Genomic DNA, 25,161 nt, shown 5'->3' on the forward strand with positions numbered 1-25,161 from the left:
GCTAAGACCAATTGTGGAACACCTATTACCCGAGCTGAAATGAGCCCAACTGAGCCTAGAGTGTTTTTCTGAGATAGGCCTTACATTGTTAAAATATTTTCCCCCCTTTCTCCTCATTCCACCCCACCCCACCCAATTGACAAACAAGAAATTGTTGCTAGCTACATAAAAATTATGAATATGTTCATCTTGCTGTGACACTTGTGTGTTAGAGGTGTATGGACCAGCTAAGGGCTTAATTTCTAATACTTTGTTTGACTTGATCCAGGGTAAAAATTTAGTGAAGCCATGCAGTCAGACAATACAGTCGTGCAGCATCTCCCAACCAGGTGGTCTCAGGGCTTGCTCCCCTCCACACAATCCTAGAACAGCATTGATCACATTTGGCTGGTACAGGGCAGCGTTAAATATTCAGGCAATGGCCGAGGTGTCGATATTTTAAAAGAAGACAACTGGTAGTTGACCTATACAAGGTTTCCTCCACATGCTACATTAGTGTGGATTAAGTGACCCTTTTTTAACCGCAGGATTCTGTTGCAAATGAAAAGGAACATGAAACATTGACAACCGCACAACAGAAAGCAAGAACCATTTTAGAATCATTTGAAAACCCTTTCAGAATGGTAAGCTCCATACAGGATTTTGTCTGTTCAAAATGTTTGTGTATTTTTACATATGCACATTCGAGGAAATGGGAACATTTAATTCAGTCCCTTAAACTCACGTTTTCTACAGATGTCAGCTTGGCTTAGTCAGTAGCGCTGTCCAGATGAGAAGGTTGTGGCTTCAATTCTCACACCAGGAGGTTAATACCCAGTCTAGGCTGACACTCCCAATACAGTGCTGAGGAGGTGCAATATTGTTGATGGTACCATCCTTCAGATGAGATGTTAAACCGAGGTCCCATCTGACTGTTTGTGTGGTCAATCCCATTACATTATTCAGATTTTGCCTGAGTGTCCTGGCTAACATTCCCTTCCTTCACCAACCCAGCTGGAAAAAAACAGATACTCATCCTATTTGTTGGATGTTGTTGACCTACATAACAACACACTGTTGTGTGAAGCACTTTGGGACAGTTCAACTATGCAGTCAGGTCCAAAATGCTAGGTTTTTTTTAGATCTTGTACAATCTACTTCACCATGTATTTAATCTTCTGATATCAGTTAATAGCCTCCAGTCCTGTTTCTAATTTATCCATCACCTTTTTGAATGTGTTCATTCACGGTATCCAAACTGCACCCTCAAAGCCCAGGCAACTCAGGCCTATTTGCACTTATTTTCTTATTTGTTGGTTTGAACTTTGTGAGGCTGGCGTTTTGAAAAGGACTATTTTTAGTACTTTTGCCTCATTGGAGGATAAATTCTAAATCAGAACATCTACATTTGTTAGTATCAGCAACAAGTTGTATGCAGATAGGAACAGGGATTTAAATATAATGTGGCCACCAAAGTGTTGGATGTTAAAACAATATACTAGATTACAGCAGTGTGGAATCCTTGTTACTTCTGATGAATGTTGGGCCATGCTGCTATGGAGTGGCACCAAGGAGATAAGGTGGTTCCTATGTAATCAATTTTGACACTCTGTTCAATGTTCGAGACTGACACCATAATGGTTAATAGCCATATGACTTTATTTAGCACAAGTAAGAATCAGTACCACAAAGCACAATTGAGAATTATATTACCCCGTTGTCCTTTAGGTAGAAGCTGCAACCTCGTTCCCCATTCCTTCTCGTTCTCAGTTACCTGCCTGGTACTTTCTTTTCCTGTCCTCCACCCTGAGTCTGAGTAGGGGCTGGCTGCTTATACACTGAGTTAACCCCTAGCCCCCCTTTCCACCATAGCAGATTTAAGCCACTTATAGATGGCTCCCTTATCAGCACTTTTACGGGCCCATCAATCGTTCTGCCTTAATTCTGGAATGTAATTGCTTAGCAACATGTTCGGACATACAGGCCCATCCTTTGTTTCCCTGTTTTTGCCTCAGATAGCATGGTTGTGTGTTTTTAACCACGAGTATTACTGCACTACTGCTGGTTCCTGTTGTTTCTCACCCATAACCCCATTAAGTCTTAACTCTTTGAATTCCTCATGCATTGGTGTGAAAACTATATCTCCTCACAGTCCCCACCTTGAGGCCGAGAGAGTCCGGCTCCCGAGTCCTCTCACCAATCCTGTTTTCCTCTGAGTAAAGGTGTGGTTTCTAACGTCTGCTGTCTACGGTTGACTTTCGTCGGGGTCCGCTTCACACGTATTAGTAGTATGATTAAAACGATTATCATGATCCCCTGGACAAGCACAAAGCCATATGAGAATAATCTTACCCATGGATTCTGCCTGACATTAGACACTATTTCCCATCATTCATGATTCAAAATGGTAAATGTCCCTTTTTCATTGTCAGCATTGTGTTGTTTCATTTCATTCTTTCAATCGTAATCTCCAATAGTCACATGGCCTTATCTAACGTTCTCATCTTTTCAGCCTCACGTACCTATCTGTGCCATTTATTCTTCTGGTCTAAGTGTGCTGTGGACATCCAACTGCCCCAAGAGCTCTAACTTTATTCTATTTGACTGTTAAGGTTGCACGTACACGTCTCTGGTCTTATCTCCTAGTCGTAAATTATCCCACTCCCATGCTGGCTCTGTGTTAAACAACTTCAGATGAACTGCAACACGTCGGTGACTACCTCATCCTTTATCTCCTGACTTACAAGCTGCCTTTGTTCATACAGAGACAGTAACTTTGTTTCTCCCACCACTGTCCTCTTGCTAAATACCTAGACGCTATGTGAGATGGGATACTTGACTATGTTCAGTTTACATCTCCCTCCCTTTGAACCTGAATGAAACCTCTCTGGGTCAATTTTGATCTTACTCAGTCTTGTCTAAGATCACCTTGAGTTACATTTTATTACATAAACACTCATGGAAATATACATATTGCTTCTAAGTTTCATTTGGTTAATATTACACATTGTGATACAAACAAAAAAAATCATAATACTGTGAAGAAAACTACAGTTTTATATTATCAAGAAATCATAGACTTAAAAGATTCTCCAACTCTCCTCTTACTAATATCCATCTTGTGAATATTTTTCCTCACTTGTCCTAATTTCATTGTTAACTCAAAGGAACCTAACCCTGAATTTTGGAAGTCTAAATTTCTATGTCCCTCTTTATTTTAATTTCAATCCCTCTGATAGGTACCAGTGTTTAACTCTATCCTGATTGTTTCATTAATTAGTCGGTTTCTCTAAGGAGCATGTCAGTGCCTTACTTAAAAGGTTTCCTCACTCTCCTGGGCCACATTAACCATTTCATGTCGTGCTGTTGTCAAGTAACTGAGCATGTCTGAGACCTGTTCTTCAGTGCATCTTCATCATGCATTTCAGCATACTAGTTGCCTCACACACAACGTATCATAACTTTCTGCTGGCCAGTTTCTTTTTCCTCATAGTGCTTGTGTTTTCTATGGCACACGTCATATGTCCAGTAAGATTTAATCCTGTAAGAACAACTTCTGTTTGAAGAGTGGTTCCAATAGCTCACCAGGCCTTGGGCCTTTGTAATCATGTTCTTCAATCTGGTCTCTGTTTCCGATGGCAACATACATTTGTATCTTTCATGTCCACTGTAGCCATTCTTGGGCTTTCAGATTATCTTACCAACGGATCGGGAGGTGTCTGGAGGACTTTGTTTATCTCCCCCTGCATGGTCTCGATGTCTCAGGTAGTGGCCTGGCTATTAAATGCAGTTTTCTCATTGTTCAATATGGATAAGGACACAAATATCTCCACAAGAAAGCTATCAATTTCCTGACTTTCACTAGATTGTACATTTATACTAGATTGATATCTTTTGGCAAATCATGCCCAGGTCAATGACTTTATCGAAATTCCCATTTGATGGTATAATTTCTCTGTTTCTTTACTTTAATTCTCAATCACTTCCTCTCATCCAATTTTACACATCCCATTAAATTACCATTCATGAGCCCTGGAGGAACTTTACTGTCCAATACAATATTTACAGTCTGGTCCAGTATCTTAATTTTTTTTTGTTTATTTTACTTCACCTTGAACTGCTTTTCATTATCCCAATTCGAGAGCAGTATTGGTGGACTGACAGGACTTGTCAATGTACAATTTCATTTCCCCCTCAAAATACTTTCTTCCTTGATACACAGCGTTGGAGAGGAACCACTTAGACTCAATTCCTTTTATTTTAAAATATAATTTGATTATCCCCCTAAACTACAGGTAATTTTTCCCAATTCGAGTGCTTGAACAGCAACTCATATTAATTTATCCTATCAATTCCAGTTTCAGAAACAAATTATGTCCAGGCTTTGTGGTTTTACAGTAGAGACAGAAGTGCTCGTAATTACTGTTGGATGTAACTCCCATATCTATCCCACCTCGAGCACGCTATCTCGGAAAATAACAAATAATCCTGAATTGGTTAAAACCGAGCCTTTGAGAGGCAAGGTCTCAGTCCAAATCGTCACCTGCTGTGATATTGGATATCTGCTGATGTCTGCAGATAAGGTCTTAAATTTTTCACACCACTGGATCGTTTCCTGCACCAACACTTCTCCAGCAAATGTTGCTCCATAACTTTGTGAAGCCATTTTTATGTCAAAGAACTACTCTTGGTAATCCTGAACCATTAACACTCATGCGGTCCCGAAAACCATAGTTCCCTGTGTAAAAGAAAAGAATAACAGGAAATCTATTGTGGCTCTTCTTGAGAGTCCAATGAGTTAATTTGTCAATTCATGATTTCCTTCTGTCACTGTAAAATATCCACTTAAATTAAATTAAGAAACTTAAAAATCTTATTAGCTTGACTTAAAGCACCTCAACAAGAGCAATAAATGATCTATTTCAAAAAATAATCCCTTTAAACTGAAACAAACCTAGAAAAATGTGTCCAGAGGAACATGCGAGAGACTAACTAGCTTTTCTGTCTAGCTCCCAAAGTTTCTCTCTCTCTCTCTCTCTTGGAACTCACTAAGGGATAATAAAACTGCTTATGAGTCAGCAGATGGACATACTGGAAGCTCAGGGGGTGGGGGAGGAGTGAATCACAATAGCAGTTTTTTTAGCTGTGATGTAATTATAACAAAAATGCTTTAAAGAAGTTCAAATTGATCTTTTTTCCAAAAAGTCTTTGTGCTTTTATAGCAGTGATAACTTGCACAAAATCCTAATACAATTAAACTCTGGATAATAAATTTCAGCTTCTCTAACTTCCAATTTTCAAAACATAAGCCATGAAGGCACAAAAGATTTACCAATTTTTATCCATCCGTGGTAATTGAAAATCCATTAAAAACAGCAGAAATCAATAGTATTTCCTTCTATTAACTTTAAACATTCTATGAAACAATTCTGCAGTACAATCTAATTGCTCCAGATCTTTATCACAGAGCTGGCAGAGATCCTTTAACCATTTGTTTTTTCCCCTTCATGGTCACTTTGTTATGACCACCATCAATCACAAGATCAAAGGTTCAGTTTGCTAACAGCTATCACATTTTCAGTATACCTTAAAGCATGATTAAACAAATAGAGTTACTTCAAAATGTCCCAATATTTTAACATGTCAATTCACGCTCACCAATACTCAACACAACTTAAATTTCAAATCACTCGACATTTACTTCAACTCGTTAAACATTTAATTACTGCACTAAGGCTGGTTCCTGTTGTTTCTCACCCATAACCCGGTTAAGTCTAACCCTTTGAATTCCTCAGACATTTGTGTGAAAACTATATTTCCTTACACCTGGCAGTAGCTATTAGCCTTCCAGCAACCAGAACAGCATTGCTGGAAGCAAGTCACTCACATTCTTGACCACAGGTGACATGTGACAGGAGAAAATAGAGGAATTTGCTAATTGCAAAACATTACAAGAGCAAACGGCCAGCGACAGTCCCCACAATGTACACACTGCATAAAGAGAACAATGTGCAGGAGTAGATAAGGCAGGTCAGAAAGTAGGTAAGCCCCTTGTGGGGCATGACATCTCTCACACTAACACCATACTATGCTGAAGCTACTATAAGATGGGTTATTTTTGCTTGGGTTTTATTTGGTGATTGTAGCATCTGCCCATTTACCATGAAAATAAAAACTAATACAAATGTTTGAGGCAGAAATAATCCCAGTACACTCATCACTGGTGCAAATACTAAAACCCGTAAAACTTCCCCTTAACTTTCTGCAGTAAAAATGTATCCAGCTTGTGACCCATTTTACAGATGTCACCTCACCTAATGAGGTTAATAAAATTTGAAGTAATGTATTTATTGTGTCCATGTTATGTAAAATGGGTGGCTGATCACAGTTCCAATACTTAAGTTTGACTTCCAGAGACCTTAACGGAAGATCCATTAGCAGCAATGATGTACAAATGTGTCTTTTTGGAGATGCAGAGGAAATAGGTTTGGGCTATATTGACGTGTTCTGCAGGACCCGCTGCATCACATTTAACCTTCTATAATTTGTTTATCTCATCATATTATTCAGTAATAAATGTTAATTAATGTTATTTGTATTGATAACCTGGTGGTACAAATGATTGTTGTCAATGACATGAGGGAGTTGTCTGGTGCTAGAACATGGGGGAAGGTTAGATTTCCTCAGGTCACGATCTGTTAGTGAAGTCATAACTTTAGTGGGAAGGTTTTCTATATTCATTATTTCTAGTGAAATGGTAAATACATTGCAAAATGTTTACGATCTCCCTAGAAAACCTGATTGGAGGAAATCTTCCTGACATTTTTGTAAGGTTGATAACACATAGCTAACAAAAGAAGTCATCTCTGCTATGGTGAATTTTGACAACTGCAAGAACAAACTTCATTATTAGGGAGGGGGTGGGGACAGGGGTAAAGGGGTCAGATGATCACCAGTTCACCCTGCTTGAACAGCATCTCTACCAGCCATTCTCTAAGTTGCCATGCCTGTTATGAGGACGTGTACAGGCCAGACCAGATACTCTCCCAGCTGGAGGCTAGTAAATGAATGATATTTTTTTCTTCAGTGTCTAATTAAAAGAAAAAATTTCATCTTCTTTGAAAAATGTTTTTGTTTGTCAATTTCCAAAACTAGTTTGAATAATTTCTCCCTCTCCTCTCTTCTCAGTATTTGCCTTCCAAAGACAGTAATGTGTACATTTCTCAAGCAGCAAAGTTTGACCCTTCTTCCAAGATATATGAAGTAAGTACCACAGGCACCTAAAGGCTCATTTGTATTCCATTGATGAAACTGAGTGAATTGCTCCCAAGTTTTCATTTACACAGGCATCCCCAAAACACAAACTGAGCTTGTGGAGATTTGTTTGATGATGATGCATGTACACCAGTTAGGTAAATTTTGGAGACATTAAAATTGTTTTTAATTTTTATCCCAGGAGAGACAACCAGTGCTGTGACAATTTCAGTTTTAGGGGTGGGGGGGGAATAAACTTCCAGACTAGCCCTGCTGAACTTGGCATTTTGGGACATGCACTCCAGAAGATATTGTTTACACTGAGATCTGCAGTTTGGGTCTGAAATCACCAAGCGCTGGGCATGGACATTTGGGTCTGCAGATCGAATAGATCACCTTGCTTATCACTGGAAAGCAGTTCCTGCTTCATTGTGACTGCACTCCAAGGTTACAACTTACTTGGCTATTAAAGCAGCATTATATGGATTAAATACATTTTATGATTGAGCTAAATCACAGGTTTTCAAACCTTCTGGGGTTTGCAAGGTCAGCGGATTTTTGATCATATATTTGTTGACTTACTGGATGTTATTTCTGTTCTTGTATCGCACTGTTTTCCTTTAGATAGCTGACATTGTCTTTTGGAAGTCAGAAGAAGGGAGCATGTCAATATTTGCATGAGATCCCCTGGGAATGTATCAGTATTTGCAGGGGATTCCCTGGGAGTGTGTCAGTATTTGCAACAGGTCCCCTGGGAATGTGTCAATATATACAGGGAGTCTTTGGGAGCCTATCAGTATTTGCAGGGGATCCACAACACAGAAACTTACAAAAACCATTGAACTAAGTGACAATTTGTACTGCAAGTAAAACAAAAGCACTAATTGCAGCTACTTTGAGTAGCACACCTCACTGCTGACCTGAAAGAGAATACATTTGGTTTCTAAAGGTGATGATTTACACCGAAGCAGACGGTAGAGGATAGGTCTTGGCCAGCAATGTAAATGCACCCACCAAACTGAGTGACTATCTTGAAGGTCATTCCCACATAGATGTTTGTTATATTATGCTGCTGGTCATAACCTATAAATTTTGAATTGGGGGCTTAGGGTATTGCATATTTTTGTAGCCTGTGGCAATTGGTTGAAATTGTTTGTCAGTGTTCTTCTGTCATTTGAATAACGTAGCAGTAGGAATATAACCTTAACACAATATTTAAGTCATTGATAGACTGTTGGATGGAGGTAGTATGTACAGCACCACAAAGTTTGACTATGTCAAACCCAATCTATTTGAAGTTTGTGTGTCTGTTGCTTATATAGCAGGTATTGATAATTCATACTAGCAGTTTGTTGAAAGGAGCTAGTATGTTTCAAATAATTTCAACCTTTCACGCTTGTGTAATTTCAGGTTAGTAACAGGTGGAAGTTGCTGAGCCAGGATCACTTACAGAAAGAGGCCAACAAACAGCAAGAACAAACCAAGAAAGCAAAAGCCACCCCAAAGCCTGCAGGTTGTCATAAGCAACTGCATCATTTATACATTACCAGTGTCTGTCAAATCCCTCTGAACAAAGCCAGTTTTTTGCTTTTTATTTTCTGCTGTTCGTGCCTGCATTAGATCTAGGGGCCAGATGAACTGAATTGCCTGTAACGAGGAGTACTGAACTGAAGAGCTGATAGACCAACGTACTGTGGGTCGTACAACCCCAGTTTGTGTCCACAACTCGCCACGTTAAGTTCACCATTTTGGCTGTGCTTTGGTAAACACTCAGATTCTCGCTGAGTTTGGCATGGATTGAATGCAATAATTCCATGTATTTATTTACCAGTAAGGGAGCTGTAGCAGAAGCTTACGTTTGGATTTTTTTTGTCCATTGGTTCCATTGTGTTACTAGGAAATATGTTGTATAGTAGCATTCCATGAGTGGCCATCATGAATCGCAGACTAGATAACATTTCACCATCCTTTTTGTGTACCAGTGCTTCAGGTAATGCTCTTTCATAGAGTTGAGAAATGCTGCAACATGGCGTATAAATGTATATAATTATGCATGTCGGAGAATATCCAGTGAGGGAAACAGTAGAATACCCAGTTCAGACATATAAGTCAATTTGGAACATTAGCCGTGAGGTTTTCAACACAATAAAAGTAGAACAGTATGGGAGGGATCCTTGTATATAAACACTACATGTTACTAAAACTACACACATCTGTGAAATATATGTAGGAACAAGAGGAGGCCATTCAATTCACGAATCTGCTGTACCATTTTGTTAGCCACAGCAGCTATATTTTAAATTTCCTGTCTTTTCTCCCTATCTCTTACTACCGTTACTTCCCATCTAGCCCCCTTTTAAACACCCTTTGACTTTGCAGCTATCTTCTCCTGGAGCAGTGTGTTCCATATTCTGACAACTCTTTGTGTGGAGATGTTTTTCCTGGATTCACTTTTAACTGGTTCAGCTCATGTTGTAGGATTGTGCCCCCTTGTTCTGGATTCCCCAACTAGAGGGAAGAGTCATTCCTTCTCTGCGCTCTCAATTCCCCTTCGTTATTTTACACACCTTGATTAGATCACTCCTTAACACGCTCATCTCCAGGGAATATACCTACGGTTACCCAGTCAGTCATCGTAGCTAAGTCCCATTATCCCAGGTATTATCATTGCTGGACTTTCTCCAAGGCCAGTATAACCTTCCTACGGTGAATGCCAAAAACTCAACACAATATTCCAAATGAGGGCTGTCCAGTGCTCTGCATAACTGCAGTAGCACTTCCTTCTTTTTATAGTCATTTACATGCCACCAAGTCTATTAAAAAGGAGCAGGAACGGTTTTGAATTTTTATTGTTACAGCCCTAAGATTGAGTCTGTGGAGTATATCCTTAATTGTAGTTTTCTGAGAAATGTGCCTTTGCCTTTCAGTTGTGCGGCAACAGATCCAAGAGGATTATATTGCTGCAGTACAGGAGATCCCCTCAGTCAGACAGCAGGCTGCGGTAAGTCGTAGGGAATTTTTTTAACTCTTAAATCTAGTTTGTTAGAATGGGATGAGTTGCATGAATCAAAAGGTGTAACTTGCTATAGACAACTTGGTGTGTTAGACCCTCAAAATACAGCACTAAGGAGTAGTGGGTTGTGGGTTCCCATCTGTTACTCTCTACCTCCAGCACTGAGTTCCTGACCTCACCTGAGACCCCATGGGAAAGTGATGAGCTGAAGCCAAGAGGTTCTGCAAAAGTAGGGAGGGGATTCCAACGAGCTGGCCCTCTCTGGGCTGTACTTGTGGAACTGCTAGTGACTGTTTTCAGAGCCGTGTTAGCTGTGAACAGTGCAGTGTATGGAATTCCAGCTGAGAATTGAGAAAATTAACCTTGAGGGAGTATTATCCCAACCAGAATATGTTTTAAATCATCAAAAATGTACATTTTATTGTAAGGAATTGTTGCAATAAAGGTGAGGAAGTTATTTTTTATTGAGAAAGCTGGGGCCAAGGCCTATAATACAGCACAAGACCAGGGCTGAAAAGAGAGAGAAGACAAGGTAAGCTTGGGTTTGAAACGCCAATAGATTGTATGAGGGAGTCAAGTGTTGGAGAAGTAACGTCCTGCACAGTTTTGAGGTCTTAGGAGAGAATGAAGTAGAATAGGATAGATATAGTGCAGTGATTTTGACACAGAGGTTGCAGGGAGGAAGAATGTGTTGGACAGAGTATGTGGCTTAGGAGAAATATATTTGATATTATGAATGTATTTAGAAAACTCTTAATATTGCAGTGCATAATGAAATGGCAACTTGGCTGCTTTCTTGTAAAAATACACTTCTCATCCCACTTCCTATAGTTAATGCCCACCATGTAACATTGGTGTCTGCCAGTTGTGCTGGTTAATGGCAAAGAGCTGAGAACAATTGTCATTCCTCATTGTGTGTTATCTGTTTTCATGTTGTAGTTGGTGCCTTTGTTAGTATTGAAAGTGTAGCTGCAGAGAGCTGTTTCTTTATATTTTCATTCAAGTTTAAATAGTTTTAGTTCAAATTAAACTCTTAAGAATTCATACCACTTTATATCATAAAAACACCATGAAGAAACTTTTCCAAGAGTGGTTTTCTGCATTGACATTTGCAATGTTTTTATATGAAATACTTAAGCACTAGACTCACAGTAATAGCGTTATTGATTACATCAATAGTGCAACAGGAATAATTTGAAACCAATCAGCACTATCTGTGAGTGCCTTTGGCTAAAGGTGCTGCTAAAGACCATGGGTGAAGTGAGCTCTCGGGGATAGCAAAAGACATTAGAATGCATTTTTGTGAATTTTATGGTAGTCAGTGCGAGGGATTTAGTGCTGGGAAATGGAACATGTTTTGTTTCAGTCACCCAGTGTTCGCCCAGCGCTCCCAATGAAGAGTAAAGCTTCATCTGCTTTGTGCCAACAGTGTGTTCAGCCCTAACCTCAGAAGAAGTCCCTCAACTGCACCAATCTGTCATTTCCATTTTCCACAACAGCCATTATGTGGCTTCTCTGAGTGAGATTGCCAGGTTAGCCTGGTATTGTGCTATGGGCCCAACTAGGACCTCAGTTGAGATAGTCCAAACTCATACACATCAAAAACTTTCATCTCAGTAATTTGCTTGATTTGCACCTAAGACTCTAAGGTTAAAGGTCACCAAAGTATCAAGACCCCTTGACTGCAGTTTTGTAAAATATTGCACAACCATTAAATAAGATTATTACATTTCTGTGATTGTTTTGAATCATATCTTAGGGCTTTTTTTTAAAAGATTTTTTTTAAAACAAAAGCAAAATACTGCAGATGCTGGAAACCTCAAACGAAAACGAAAACAAAAAGATGGAGACAGGAGATCAGGCCACATCTGTCGACAGAACACAAGTCGGTCGATGTTTTGGGTTCAGGAACCTTCCTCAGAAAATTAAGACGTTCTATCGACAGGTGCTGCCTGATCTGAGCGTCTCCAGTGTTTTCTGTTTTGTGGTATGTTTTGTCATAGTTTCAGTTTCAGTTGCATTACCACAGTCTGTGTGAATTTATAAGTTCTACCCTGGTTAGAGAGAGTTACGCTATTGCTACTTTGTCCTAGTACAAATTCTCATTATGTGTAGCACTGATTGTTCTACTTAAACTATTTTGCAGTCACCCCAGTTTGAGTTGATCATTCACACTAGCCTTGGTGCTTGACCTTGTACTGTTCCCTGTTTTTACTGTTTATTCCCTTCTTTGTAGTCTTCTCCCCTTCAACCCCTTCCCATCAGCAAAGCCTAGTCCATCCAAATCACAATTTCAACATTTGGGATTCCAATATTAAATTCAAGGGAAAAAAGTTGATGTAGTAAGTGTTCTACATCTAGATGTCTCTTTCGTTACATTGTAAAGAATTTGCTCCATATGCCAGTGATATCTTGTAGCAGAAAGTTAATACGGTGTCCACCTTTAGTTTGTATTTTATTGATGGGTGTGGACACTTTGGTTCTCTTTCTAGGTAATCTGTTCATTGGGCATGTGGGTAGCTCCAAAAGCAAGTCCTAATTTATTCCAAATTTGCGTCCGGCTGGGGTGTTCTAAGAATAAATTAGTTGGATGAGGAATCGACGATCTATGAGACTTTCATATCAATTCCATTCCACAAAATGTTGTGCTCCATTGATGGATTTAGGTGTGACATGATCGCTTGTGGACAAATTTGAAATGGCTGGGAATAGGTGCAGGATCAATGTATACCCAAATTCTTAAGCTTGTGTCCCCACCTCTCAGATGGCAGCAGACCAGCAGTCGGTGAAGAGGGAGCGGACAAAGAGTGGGCCAGGAAGTGAGACAGCCCCGCCGGAAAAGAAGAAGCCAAAATCCGGGACAGAAGAGCCAAAAAATCCCAAAAGCTTCAAGCCATTTGATTACAGCAAATCTGATTTCAAAGTGTTTGCAGGTCTGTTATGGGTTAATTTTTTAGGTTTATGGAGATTCAGAAGGAAAATCAAGTGCTGTGACAGGGCGTTTGTAGCCTGTTATAGCAACTTGATCTAAGTATAACCTTGAATGAGTTGAAAAACCACATTTTCTGGTTTATCTTGCATTCAATCTGAGTAATATTGCTAGCCTGAAAAATTGCAAGTTACCTTGGGGTTTATTGTCATTTTGGCTCATTTGGCAGCACCCTAGTTTCTGGATCAGAAGATCATGGGTCCAAACCCCACTCCAGGACTTGAGCACATAAACGAGGCTGACACTCCAGTGCAGTACTTGGGGAAGAGCTGCATTGTTGGAGTTGCCATCCTCCACACAAGACTTTAAACCAGGTTCCCATCTGTCTGTTCAGGTGGGTGTGAAGGGTCCCATGGCATTACTTGAAGAGGAGGGCCAGGGCATTCTCTTGGTCAACATTCCTCCCTCAACTAGCACGACCAAAACAGGCTAACCGGCTGTTTGAGACTCTGCTAGCTGCTACATTCAGCTACATAACAGTCCATGTATAATGCCATTGCTGATGTTTCCCTCTCGCAAAGCTGTGATTTCACTGTTGATGTACAGAATACAGCCATCCAAAACTACTATTTTGTAAATCATTGGATTATCTTTTCTATATGACATTTTTTTTATACAATAGCATGTTTGGGTAAAAGAGTAAAAATATAATTACAGGACTAGCCACCACCGGAGCTTCCTGACATCAATGCTTCCAGTATATTGTCTTCTCCCAAAATACAATGATGAGATGGGGGCTATTTGTGTGAGAGAAGGGGCTGTATGTGTGTGAGAAAATCAACCATCGTATCTGTAATCAGTTCAGTGTTAGCGTGGTTTCAATTCTTTAAAGGCAGGGCAGGTACCCCTGTTGAATCATTGGATAAAGGCACTATGTAGCCCAGTACTGAGCACACAGATCAGTAAGGTCCCAAGTTCAATGCTGGACTTGTACTGAGTTAGCTTATTTCAGCTGGGACAGCAGTAGAGGCACCGGGATTGGCCTCAGTTCCCTGGGCTAGCAAGGGGGAAAATCAATCAGGTTTTCTGCTCCTGACCACTAGCCAGGATTCTTGTCGGACAGGTGTCGGGTGAGGACAGGAGTATGCTGATCTGTAATGCCCTCCATAAATGCATAGCCTATTAGCACTCCCAGTCTAAGCTTAAAGCACGGAAGAATGGCCATTTGGATTTGGTAGAGGAGAGTGACCCTTGCACTCAAGCCATTTCCCAGTATGAATCTGTACCTTCAGGGGACAGGGAAGCAAGTGGGGGAAAAGGATTGTGGGGAGCTTCTCTGACCTATAAACATGTAGGGCCAAGTTTGTAGCCATTTTTGAAAAACCTGCCAGATGTGTAGTGCATTATTTGTGTAAAATGAGCATTTATTGCATTATTACAATATTTTGATCCCTTCTTTCAGCTGGCAGCAAGTCTAAGGAATCAACCCAGTTTGATCCCAGTCTTGAAGCGGATGTACCTCATTCTAAGGTAAAACCACAGCTGCAAAATATGGTGTATTAATTGCACAGTTCTGCAAGTTTTTGTTTCCTGTATATAGGGGCCAACTCATACGCTGGTATGACTTAGATTTTTTTTTACTGAACTTGACAAGTGTAAAGCAGCCTACTGCTTCCTGTAGGGGCTGTGCCGTTCCAATCGAAGACCAGTAGAAACTTGTTAAAAAATATTAGTTTTAAAGAGGCCGTTAGGAAACCAGCATTTTGGGCACCAGATCCACGAGGATCTTATCCTGGTACATCTGCACCGGCATCCTGCAGACTTACTTTGCGTTGCAGGGCACTGGAGTGGAACTGGTGGGTGATGTTATCTCGGCAGTCCCACCTCCTTCTAGCATGGATGTAAGAAGCGTGCGCTCACACTTCTGGCGTGGACTTTCTACCAAGAAAGGGGGCGAAAACATGGCAGGTTTACCGTCTCAGCTTAAGTTGCACAGCACCCTCGCAGGCCCAGGAATTTCATGGCCTTAGGGTCCAGATTCACTTAGACAAGGTAGTAGAAGGGATACTAGCACCTATGGCACTACTCCAGCATGAGACCTTCAGGAGATACAGGAGCAAAAACAGACAAAATTAGGGGGAGAAATGAAAACAGTTGAAAAATGTAAACATAATCAATGTTGGTATGTTGCCTCTTAATTTTACAGAGTTATTGAAATGCTGATGAAGTCTGTAAAGATAAGTGAGCCATATTAACCTCAGCAATAAAATAAATATCATAACATATTCATTGTCATCTGTTTTAAAAATAAAGATCTTTCTTTTTAAACCATCAATAATGATTTTGAGTGTCGGTCTGGCTCACTGGTCGCACTCCTAACACTCGGGTCAGAACGTTTGTGGGTTCAACACACTGCAGGACTTGAGCATGTAATCCATGCTGACATTTCAGTGTTGTATTGAGGGAATGCTGCATTGTCAGAAGCGCTGACTCTCTGCTTGTTCGGGAGGTTATAAAAAAATTCCATGCCGTTTTTCTCAAAGAACAAGGAGTTCACTTGGTGTCCTGGCCAATATTTATCCCTCAATCCATCACCACCAAAACGATTTAACCAAGCATTCATCTCATTGCTGTTTGTCGGCCCTTGCCTTGCACAAACCAGCTGCCATCTTAGTTCTTAAAAATAGTAACTACACTTCAAAAGTAATTGGTTGGGAAGCATTTTTGGGACATCCTAAAGTCCTATATAAGTGCAAACTCTTGCTTTTTAATGTAGAAGACATTGGATATGTGCTCAGTCACTTGACACAGTGTGTGTTGGTGCACTAGCTAGGACATTGCATGGGTGAGATTTTCAATCATGTTCAAATATGATATTTGTCAGATACTATCTTTCCTGGTAATTTCTGAAAATTGTATCCCTATAAATAGATGATAGTTTTCTGTGAATTTGCTCCTCTGGCATCAGGAGCCTGTTGTCCTTGATCTCCTGTGATGTTACAGGGCTATTATTCTTCATTATGGAACATTATTTATGGTTAATTTATCCAGACTTATGCATGGTTTTTCCACAACAAAAATGAGAATTGTAGTGCCTGTATTATTATGCATTAAAAACATAGGGGGTCTATTACACATGCATGGGGCCCTTGTTGATTTTAGAATTGTTAGTGTATTTATGTTATCAAACTTATTTCCACACTGTACTCAACCCATAGTGTGCAGGCATATCCGTAGATTGCCCCTAACCACCTGTTGTTGTTTTGAATTTGAGGATTTTAAATTGCGCTGCACAGATTATCACTGAAACATAGAATTGTGCAGCACAGAAGGAGGCCATTCGGCTGCTTGCGTTTGCGCTGACTTTCTGAAGGCAATCCACCAAATCCCATTCTTCTATACTTTCTCCATAACCTTTTTAAAGAATATCTTTTTAAAATAGTTATCTTCTTCCTTTTAAATAAAACTATTTAATGCACTGTGGTTAATGTACTGCCTGAGGGGGTGGTGGAGGCAGATTCAATCGTGCCTTTCAAAAGGGAATTGGATAAGTACTTGAAGGGAAAAAATTTGCAGGGCTACAGGGATAGGGCGGGGGAGTGGGTCCAGCTGGATTGCTCTTGCAGAGAGCCGGCACGGGCTCAACGGGCCGAATGGCCTCCTTCTGTTGGGGAGGGTGAACAGCCAGTAGTCGTGGTCCATATTGGTACCAACGACATAGGTAAAAAAAGGGATGAGGTCCTGCAAGGTGAATTTAAGGAGTTAGGAGATAAATTAAAAAGCAGGACTTCAAAGGTAGTGATCTCAGGATTACTACCGGTGCCACGTGCTAGTGAGTATAGGAACAGGAGAATAGACAGGATGAATGCGTGGCTGCAGGGATGGTGTAGGAGGGAGGGATTTAGATTCCTGGGACATTGGGACCGGTTCTGGGGAAGGTGGGACCTGTACAAGCGTGACGGGTTACACCCGAGCAGGACCGGGACCAATGTCCTCGCGGGGGTGTTTGCTAGTGCTGTTGGGGAAGGTTTAAACTAGAGTGGCAGGGGGATGGGAACCTGAGCGGGGAGTCAGAAGGGAATAAAGTTGAGAGCAGCAAGAGAGGGGAAGACCCAGGGGAAATCTACAATACAAATAGTACAAACAGTTGTTCAAGAACAAGTGAAAGGGAAAAGCGTAGAGCAGCGGAAAGAAAGTGTACTTTAGGCACGAGAGATAAAATAAAAACTAGAAGGTGCAAGGCGATTAACCCAGCATCAAAGCTGTGGCAGGGGGTTGGGAACCTGAGCAGGGAGACAGAGGAAAGCGTGTCAGGAAGGGACAGAAGGTATGGAGAAAAAGGTAAAGTGTTAAAAAAGGAAAAAGCAGGAACTAAGTGTCACAAAACATATTTGAAAGTTCTTTATCTGAATGCACGTAGCATTCGTAACAAAATGGACGAGTTAACGGCACAAATAACGACGTATGGGTATGATCTTGTGGCCATTACAGAAACATGGCTGCAGGGTGACAACGACTGGGAATTAAATATGCCAGGGTATTTAACAATCAGGAAGGACAGGCAGGAAGGAAGGGGAGGTGGGGTGGCTATGTTAATAAGGGAAGGAATCACTGTAATACAGAGAAAAGATATTGGGACAAAGGATGAGGATAATGAAACAGTTTGGGTAGAGATAAGGAATAATAAGGGGAAAAAAACACTCGTGGGCGTAGTATATAGGCCTCCTAATAGTTGCAACTCTGCTGGAAGAAGTATTAATCAGGAAATAGTCAGGGCATGTAATAAGGGAACAGCTATAATTATGGGGGATTTTAACTATCATATTAACTGGACAAATCAAATTGGGCAGGGCAGCCTTGAGGAAGAGTTTATTGAGTGTACTAGGGATGGATTTCTTGAGCAGTATGTAACTGATCCTACAAGGGGGCAAGCAACCTTGGACCTGGTCCTGTGTAATGAGCCAGGATTAATTAATAATGTCCTAGTTAAGGATCCCCTAGGAATGAGTGACCATAACATGGTTACATTCCATATCCAATTAGAGGGTGAGAAGGTTGGTTCTCAAACAAGCGTACTGAGCTTGAATAAAGGAGACTATGATGGTATGAGAGCGGAATTGATTAAAGTGGACTGGGAAAATAGATTAAAGGGTAAGATGGTACATGAACAGTGGTGTTCATTTAAGGAGTTATTCTACAACTTTCAAAAAATATATATTCCACTGAGGAAAAAAGGGTGTAAAAGAAATGACAGCCATCCGTGGCTAAGTAAAGAAATTAAGGATAGTATCCGACTAAAAACAAGGACATATAAGGTAGCCAAACTTAGTGGGAGGATAGAAGATTGGGAAGTCTTCAAAAGACAGCAAAAAGTAACGAAAGGATTGATTAAGAAAGGGAAGATAGATTATGAAAATAAATTAGCAAAAAATATAAAAACAGATAGCAAGAGTTTCTATAGTTATATAAAAAGAAAAAAGGTGGCTACGGCAAACGTAGGTCCCTTAGAGGATGAGACCGGGAAATTAATGGTGGGAAACATGGAGATGGCAAAAATGCTGAACAAATATTTTGTTTCAGTCTTTACGGTAGAGGACACTAAGAATATCCCAACAGTGGACAAACGGGGGGCTCTAGTGGGGGAGGAGCTAAATACAATTAAAATCACTAAGGAATTGGTACTCAGTAAATTAATGGGACTCAAGGCAGATAAATTCCCTGGACCTGATGGCTTACATCCGAGGGTCTTGAGGGAAGTGGCAGTAGGGATTGTGGATGCTTTGGTAATAATTTTCCAAAATTCTCTGGACTCGGCAAAGGTCCCGGCAGATTGGAAAACTGCTAATGTAACACCGTTATTTCAAAAGGGTAGTAGGCAGAAGGCTGGAAATTATAGACCAGTTAGTCTAACATCTGTGGTGGGTAAAATTTTGGAGTCTATTATTAAGGAGACAGTAGCGGAACATTTGGATAAACATAATTTAATAGGACAAAGTCAGCATGGCTTTACGAAGGGGAAGTCATGTCTGACAAATTTGCTTGAGTTCTTTGAGGATATAATGTACAGAGTGGATGTAGTGTATTTAGACTTCCAGAAGGCATTTGACAAGGTGCCACATAAAAGATTATTGCTCAAGATAAAGAATCACTGGATTGGGGGTAATATTCTGGCATGGGTGGAGGATTGGTTATCTAACAGGAAGCAGAGAGTTGGGATAAATGGTACATTCTCGGACTGGCAACCAGTAGCCAGTGGTGTTCCGCAGGGGTCGGTGCTGGGTCCCCAACTCTTTACAATCTATATTAACGATTTGGAGGAGGGGACCGAGTGTAACATATCAAAGTTTGCAGATGATACAAAGATGGGAGGGAAAGTAGAGAGTGAGGAGGACATAAAAAACCTACAAGGGGATATAGACAGGCTGGGTGAGTGGGCGGAGATTTGGCAGATGCAATACAATGGTGGAAAATGTGAGGTTATGCACTTTGGCAGGAAAAATCGGAGAGCAAGTTATTATCTCAATGGCGAGAAACTGGAAAGTACTGCAGTACAAAGGGATATGGGGGTCCTAGTGCAAGAAAATCAAAAGGTTAGTATGCAGGTGCAGCAGGTGATCAAGAAGGCCAACAGAATGTTGGCTTTTATTGCTAGGGGGATAGAATATAAAAACAGGGAGGTATTGCTGCAGTTATATAAGGTATTGGTGAGACCGCACCTGGAATACTGCATTCAGTTTTGGTGTCCATACTTAAGAAAAGACATACTTGCTCTCGAGGCAGTACAAAGAAGGTTCACTCGGTTAATCCCGGGGATGAGGGGGCGGACATATGAGGAGAGGTTGAGTCGATTGGGACTCCACTTATTGGAGTTCAGAAGAATGAGAGGCGATCTTATTGAAACATATAAGATTGTGAAGGGGCTTGATCGGGTGGATGCGGTAAGGATGTTCCCAAGGATGGGTGAAACTAGAACGAGGGGGCATAATCTTAGAATAAGGGGCTGCTCTTTCAAAACTGAGATGAGGAGAAACTTCTTCACTCAGAGGGTGGTAGGTCTGTGGAATTTGCTGCCCCAGGAAGCTGTGGAAGCTACATCATTAAATAAATTTAAAACAGAAATAGACAGTTTCCTAGAAGTAAAGGGAATTAGGGGTTACGGGGAGCGGGCAGGAAATTGGACATGATTTTAGATTTGAGGTTAGGACCAGATCAGCCATGATCTTATTGAATGGCGGAGCAGGCTCGAGGGGCCGATTGGCCTACTCCTGCTCCTATTTCTTATGTTTTTATGTTCTTATGTTAACCATTCTATGATTCTGGATTCTGCTTCCACCACAGTTTCAGGTAGGGCATTCCATGTCCTAACAACCCTTCGAATTAGAATCTGAAATCTCTTAAGTATCAAAGTCTCAGCTGACACTTTTCATTCTTTATTAAAGAAGCCTGCTCCAATTAACTCTTTGAGTAGCAAGTTTCTTAAGTCATTACAGAACTTTAAGAGGTTCTTAACACTTAAATACAGAATAAAATAATTTGACAGAGACTAAAGGAGAGTCTGGAACCTATTTTTTGGAAATCATGCTGATCAGGAATGTAACTGTCTCAACCTGTGCCTGGGTGTATTGATGCCTCAGGGCGTTGTTTCAATAAAATTGCAGCATTTTCCTCTCTTACACACCATGTTACATCAGTTCACTAACTGAACAGGAAAATGGGCTTCCATATGTTTCCAGCCGAAATTACTTTTAATGCGTGCTTTGGCAAACTTAATGAAAATCCGATTATAGCTTTTTCTGTGATGACCTCTTCTCGATGCCACAGCCAGATGAAATGCTATTTACAGTTATTTCTTCTTATAAACATTTAAAAATTGAAGTCTTTATGTATCTTTAAACTGTCCTGACTAAACTTTACTTGGTTTAGAAAACTGGAAAGAAGAATCGTCAGTCTGCAGGAAACAGAAGCATGTCCTTCACCAGCAGCAAATCAGACAGGTAACACTGTTTGTAAACTACTGTTATCACTGCAATTGCTTGGTAAAATCTCAGCCTTGCACCAGGATGTGAGGCATCTACAGCTTTGCCACTCGTTAACAACACTGGATGCTACAATTTATAGTGATCATATGCAGCATTACAGAAGGAGCATAAATTTAGGAAGCTGTGAAAATATTTGGATATTCTTCTATGGTTTTATTTTAAAACATCCCTGTATTTTCTAACAGTTCCAAGTTTTCAAGCACACACTACTGATAATGGGAATAGCAGCCCCTTTGAATGTTGTAAGTGAGGCTACAGGTTTCCCCTGTTCACCATAAAACAGACAGATTCATTGAGTGCAATTCCCAAAACACCAGTGAAAAGTCTGAAATCTCATAATAAAGGCAGAGTTTGACTTAAATCACTCACCATAAGCCTGTGGCTCTGCCAATGACTAAGTACAAATGCACTTACAAACTTGTTCTGTCAGATTAATCTTTGGGTTAGTTCTTCTCAGGAAGTCAGGAGTTTGAATTCAGGTTATGTTGCACATGACTCATTTTCTGTGTTTTTCTATTTCCTCGATATGCAGAGGCTTCAGACAGAGCTGGCCAAAGAGATAGAGAATTGAGGTCAGAGTGCGCTGAACAGAATCACCTTTGCTGTCCAGGCCATTACTGTTTCCACGTCAATATTATGTACTTGATTGGTTTTAATTTCTAGAATTTTTGGGACATTGTTGCACTGTGTGAGAAGCTTTTTACAATAAACCTTTTACAAAAATGTCAATTTTGGTTTTGGGTGCTTATTAGACTGCCGTATGGAGTTGATACCTTCGGGTCAGCCGGGCCCTGAAAAGCAATGAAAGTTTTTCGTGTACGAGTTTGAAAAAAAAATCTCCAATTATATCCCTTCTTCTGAAGGCCCTAACACATTTGGTACCAAATGGCCATTCATCATTTGTGAGGCTAGACCATGAACGGCTTATTCTAGGGGTGGATCACAACTAACTACTCATTGGAGTTCAGAAGAATGAGTGGCGATCTTATTGAAACATATAAGATTGTGAAGGGGTTTGATCGGGTGGATGCGGTGAGGAAGTTCCCAAGGATGGGTGAAACTAGAACTAGGGGGCATAATCTTAGAATAAGGGGCTGCTCTTTCAAAACTGAGATGAGGAGAAACTTCTTCACTCAGAGGGTAGTAGGTCTGTGGAATTTGCTGCCCCAGGAAGCTGTGGAAGCTACATCATTAAATAAATTTAAAACAGAAATAGACAGTTTCCTAGAAGTAAAGGGAATTAGGGGTTACGGGGAGCGGCAGGAAATTGGACATGAATTTAGATTTGAGGATAGGATCAGATCAGCCATGATCTTATTGAATGGCGGAGCAGGCTCGATGGGCCGATTGGCCTACTCCTGCTCCTATTTCTTATGTTCTTAACATCAATCTGATCTCACACACATACTTTCAGCGGGGAAGGGGGGGGGGGGGGGGTCACGATAAAGGCTGGGAGTGGGAATTCTGATTGGGTTTTTTTGCCTCTCATTAACCCTGGGGCACTGAGACCAGTTATAGCACACCAATCGCTGCTTCAGCTGAGATCCACTTAGCTCAGATGGGAATCTGGGGCATGTTGCTAGGCATCACATGATGAAGTGCATTTACCCACTCTGCCAAAGGGAAGCTTCTCGTAGGCTTTTGAAATGTGTTGATATGAAATATTTACAGGTTTAATCTAATAATTGGGAAGAATAACCTCATGTGGAATATTTTCTGGAGTTTTTTTTTCTTAAGTGTCACCAACCAAACCTTCATTCCCATTAATTGCGTGGTTTCTAGATGTAACATATTGCAAGATTTTTAATAAATAGATTGCATAAGGCATACATTTCCTGTCCACAAATCTTACTTTCTGTTGTCACGATTTTTGGTCACAGCTTTCTATCATTTACCATTGTAAATTGTTATGTCAACATTTCCTATTCAGTTTTGCGACATCAACTGTCATGAGAGTAGTTGCGTAGTCTGGCCACTAGGTGGCTCTGTGGAATCAGTTTCTGGAGTCTTTAATCCAACTCCATTGCGATCTTTATATTTAAAAAAAACCTTAGATTTATTAACTGACCAGGTAGGTTCAGGTTCTTGATTTTACTCTTTGATCGGATTACGTATTGCACACTGGGGAGATATATTCACTGACGCTGGCTTGAATCATTCCTTAAAAAATGATCGCAGAGCGACATTGGTGGTTTCGATAGACAGAATTTGTGCACCACACTGTTCCAAGCAAGCAGAGGAAGGTGTGCATTGTGATGAGTGACCTAGGAGAATGATCAGACAATACAGTATTAAGTTCCCCTACACTACCTGATCCTACGAAGCGGACCTACTGTGAATCGGTGACGTTTCCATTTTCCGCACCGGCCATCCTTGTGTTCTCTTGAGTGTGATTGCCGAATTATTGCTGAATTAAGTACAATTTTGTGTCACAGTGAGTCTTGGCTGGATTCAAACTTGATCGCACAGGTGAAAGGCCAGCGTTCTAATCCACAGTGCTACCCTGTGCCTCTTGCCATTGATTTTTTTTTACAAAAAATGAACGATATCCCATGAATAACAAAACTTAATTTTGCCATTGCCAATGGCGTTTGTTTCCTCGATACAGGGATCAGCGAGACATCAGAAAGCTCATCTGACTGCTGTTCGGTAGTTTTCCTAAGAGTTATTAAAATTTCTGGTTCCTAATCAATAGAGGAAGGCTGAACATTAACACAGTTTGGCTAGCAGGTCTCCTGTAAGTGATTGAGAGCGAAAAAGATCTAGGTGTTATTATGCACAAATCAATGAAGGTTCATGACTAATGCAGAGGCTGTAGCTAAAGTAAACAGGGTATTGGGTTGGGGAGGTGTGATCACCAGAAATACTTGCCTGACCACTCTGCTGCGATTGGAATCTAGTTCACAGGATAAACAACTGATTTGATAGCATAACCTCCTGTTCAAAGACTAATCACAGGACTTGTAAATGGTAAGTGCTATCAGCATATAAAATCAAACATAAAAAGGCAATGGAGCATAAAGGGAGATTGTGAATAGAGCTGAAAGGAGAGGCTTGATAGTGTGCTGTTATGAAAGTAGGTTCTGACAGCTTCTATAAGCAGTGTCTAAAAGGTCAACTGTATCAAGTTAATTAAGTACATCTCTGAATTGTCGTGCTCATCCTGGCGAAGGATGTCAGGGTAATGCTATATTTTTCTGCTTTTGGCACCCAGTATTGGCATCAAAACATTCCCAGTTCAGATATAGCATAGGCTAAAATAAAGGTTCCTCTACCCTAAAAATTGGCCATAACCCCAGTCTTTGAAGCATGTACCTATTATATCTACGAACATATGAAAATGATGGGCAGGAAAAGACCAGCTGGTCCATCAAGCCTGCCCCACACCATGATGGCTGGAGCAGCACGACTAGGATCTTCCCTCCGCCCCCTCTCCTGGGAGAGGCAAAAAAAACCCAGGGCCAATAAGAGGGTAAAAAACGCTGGATAATTCCTCTCTGACCCTTTCAGGTGATCAAAACCAGTCCAAGAGATCACATGGACAATGCGTTCAATATCTGTTAGTCAACTTACCTTCTATATGATGCAATCTCTGCCCCAGTCAAGAACCGGTCCAGCTCCCTCTTTGAGGCATGCAGAGAGTCAGCACCCACCACACCAGCCGGCAACTCATTCCAGAGGCTCATTACTCTCCAGGGAAAAGAAGAATTGCCTAACATCTAGCTCATTCCTACTTTTGTGGAGTTTAAACGCATGTCTCCTGGTCTTCCATAATCTGTTAATAGGCATGCAAATCAGCCCTTTCATTATTTTATAAGCCTCTGTCAAGTCACCTCTAAGTCTACGCTGCTCTAGAGTAAACAGACTCAGCTCTTTAAGTCTATGTGAGTAACTAAAATTCTTTAAGCTAGGAATAATTCTCGTGGCTCTCCTCTGAATCTTTTCCA

The 25,161-nt window shown here is 40.7% G+C and overlaps 1 protein-coding gene across 1 annotated transcript in view; it reads left to right on the top strand.

Moving 5' to 3' along the window:
- Nucleotides 1-21,943, top strand: part of exosc10 (exosome component 10) — a 58,151-nt gene extending 36,208 nt beyond the window's left edge. Inside the window, exons 18-25 of the mRNA XM_067970647.1 lie at nucleotides 528-623; nucleotides 7,168-7,242; nucleotides 8,644-8,746; nucleotides 10,161-10,234; nucleotides 13,011-13,179; nucleotides 14,638-14,705; nucleotides 21,099-21,169; nucleotides 21,747-21,943. Coding sequence (XP_067826748.1) covers nucleotides 528-623; nucleotides 7,168-7,242; nucleotides 8,644-8,746; nucleotides 10,161-10,234; nucleotides 13,011-13,179; nucleotides 14,638-14,705; nucleotides 21,099-21,169; nucleotides 21,747-21,777 — 687 coding nt within the window. The 3' untranslated portion in view covers nucleotides 21,778-21,943. The remainder of the gene's footprint in view (nucleotides 1-527; nucleotides 624-7,167; nucleotides 7,243-8,643; nucleotides 8,747-10,160; nucleotides 10,235-13,010; nucleotides 13,180-14,637; nucleotides 14,706-21,098; nucleotides 21,170-21,746) is intronic.
- The last annotated feature ends 3,218 nt before the right edge of the window (nucleotides 21,944-25,161 follow it).

The sequence above is a fragment of the Heptranchias perlo genome, chromosome 32 (genome assembly GCF_035084215.1).
Source record: "Heptranchias perlo isolate sHepPer1 chromosome 32, sHepPer1.hap1, whole genome shotgun sequence".
NCBI classification, from domain to species: Eukaryota; Metazoa; Chordata; class Chondrichthyes; order Hexanchiformes; family Hexanchidae; genus Heptranchias; species Heptranchias perlo.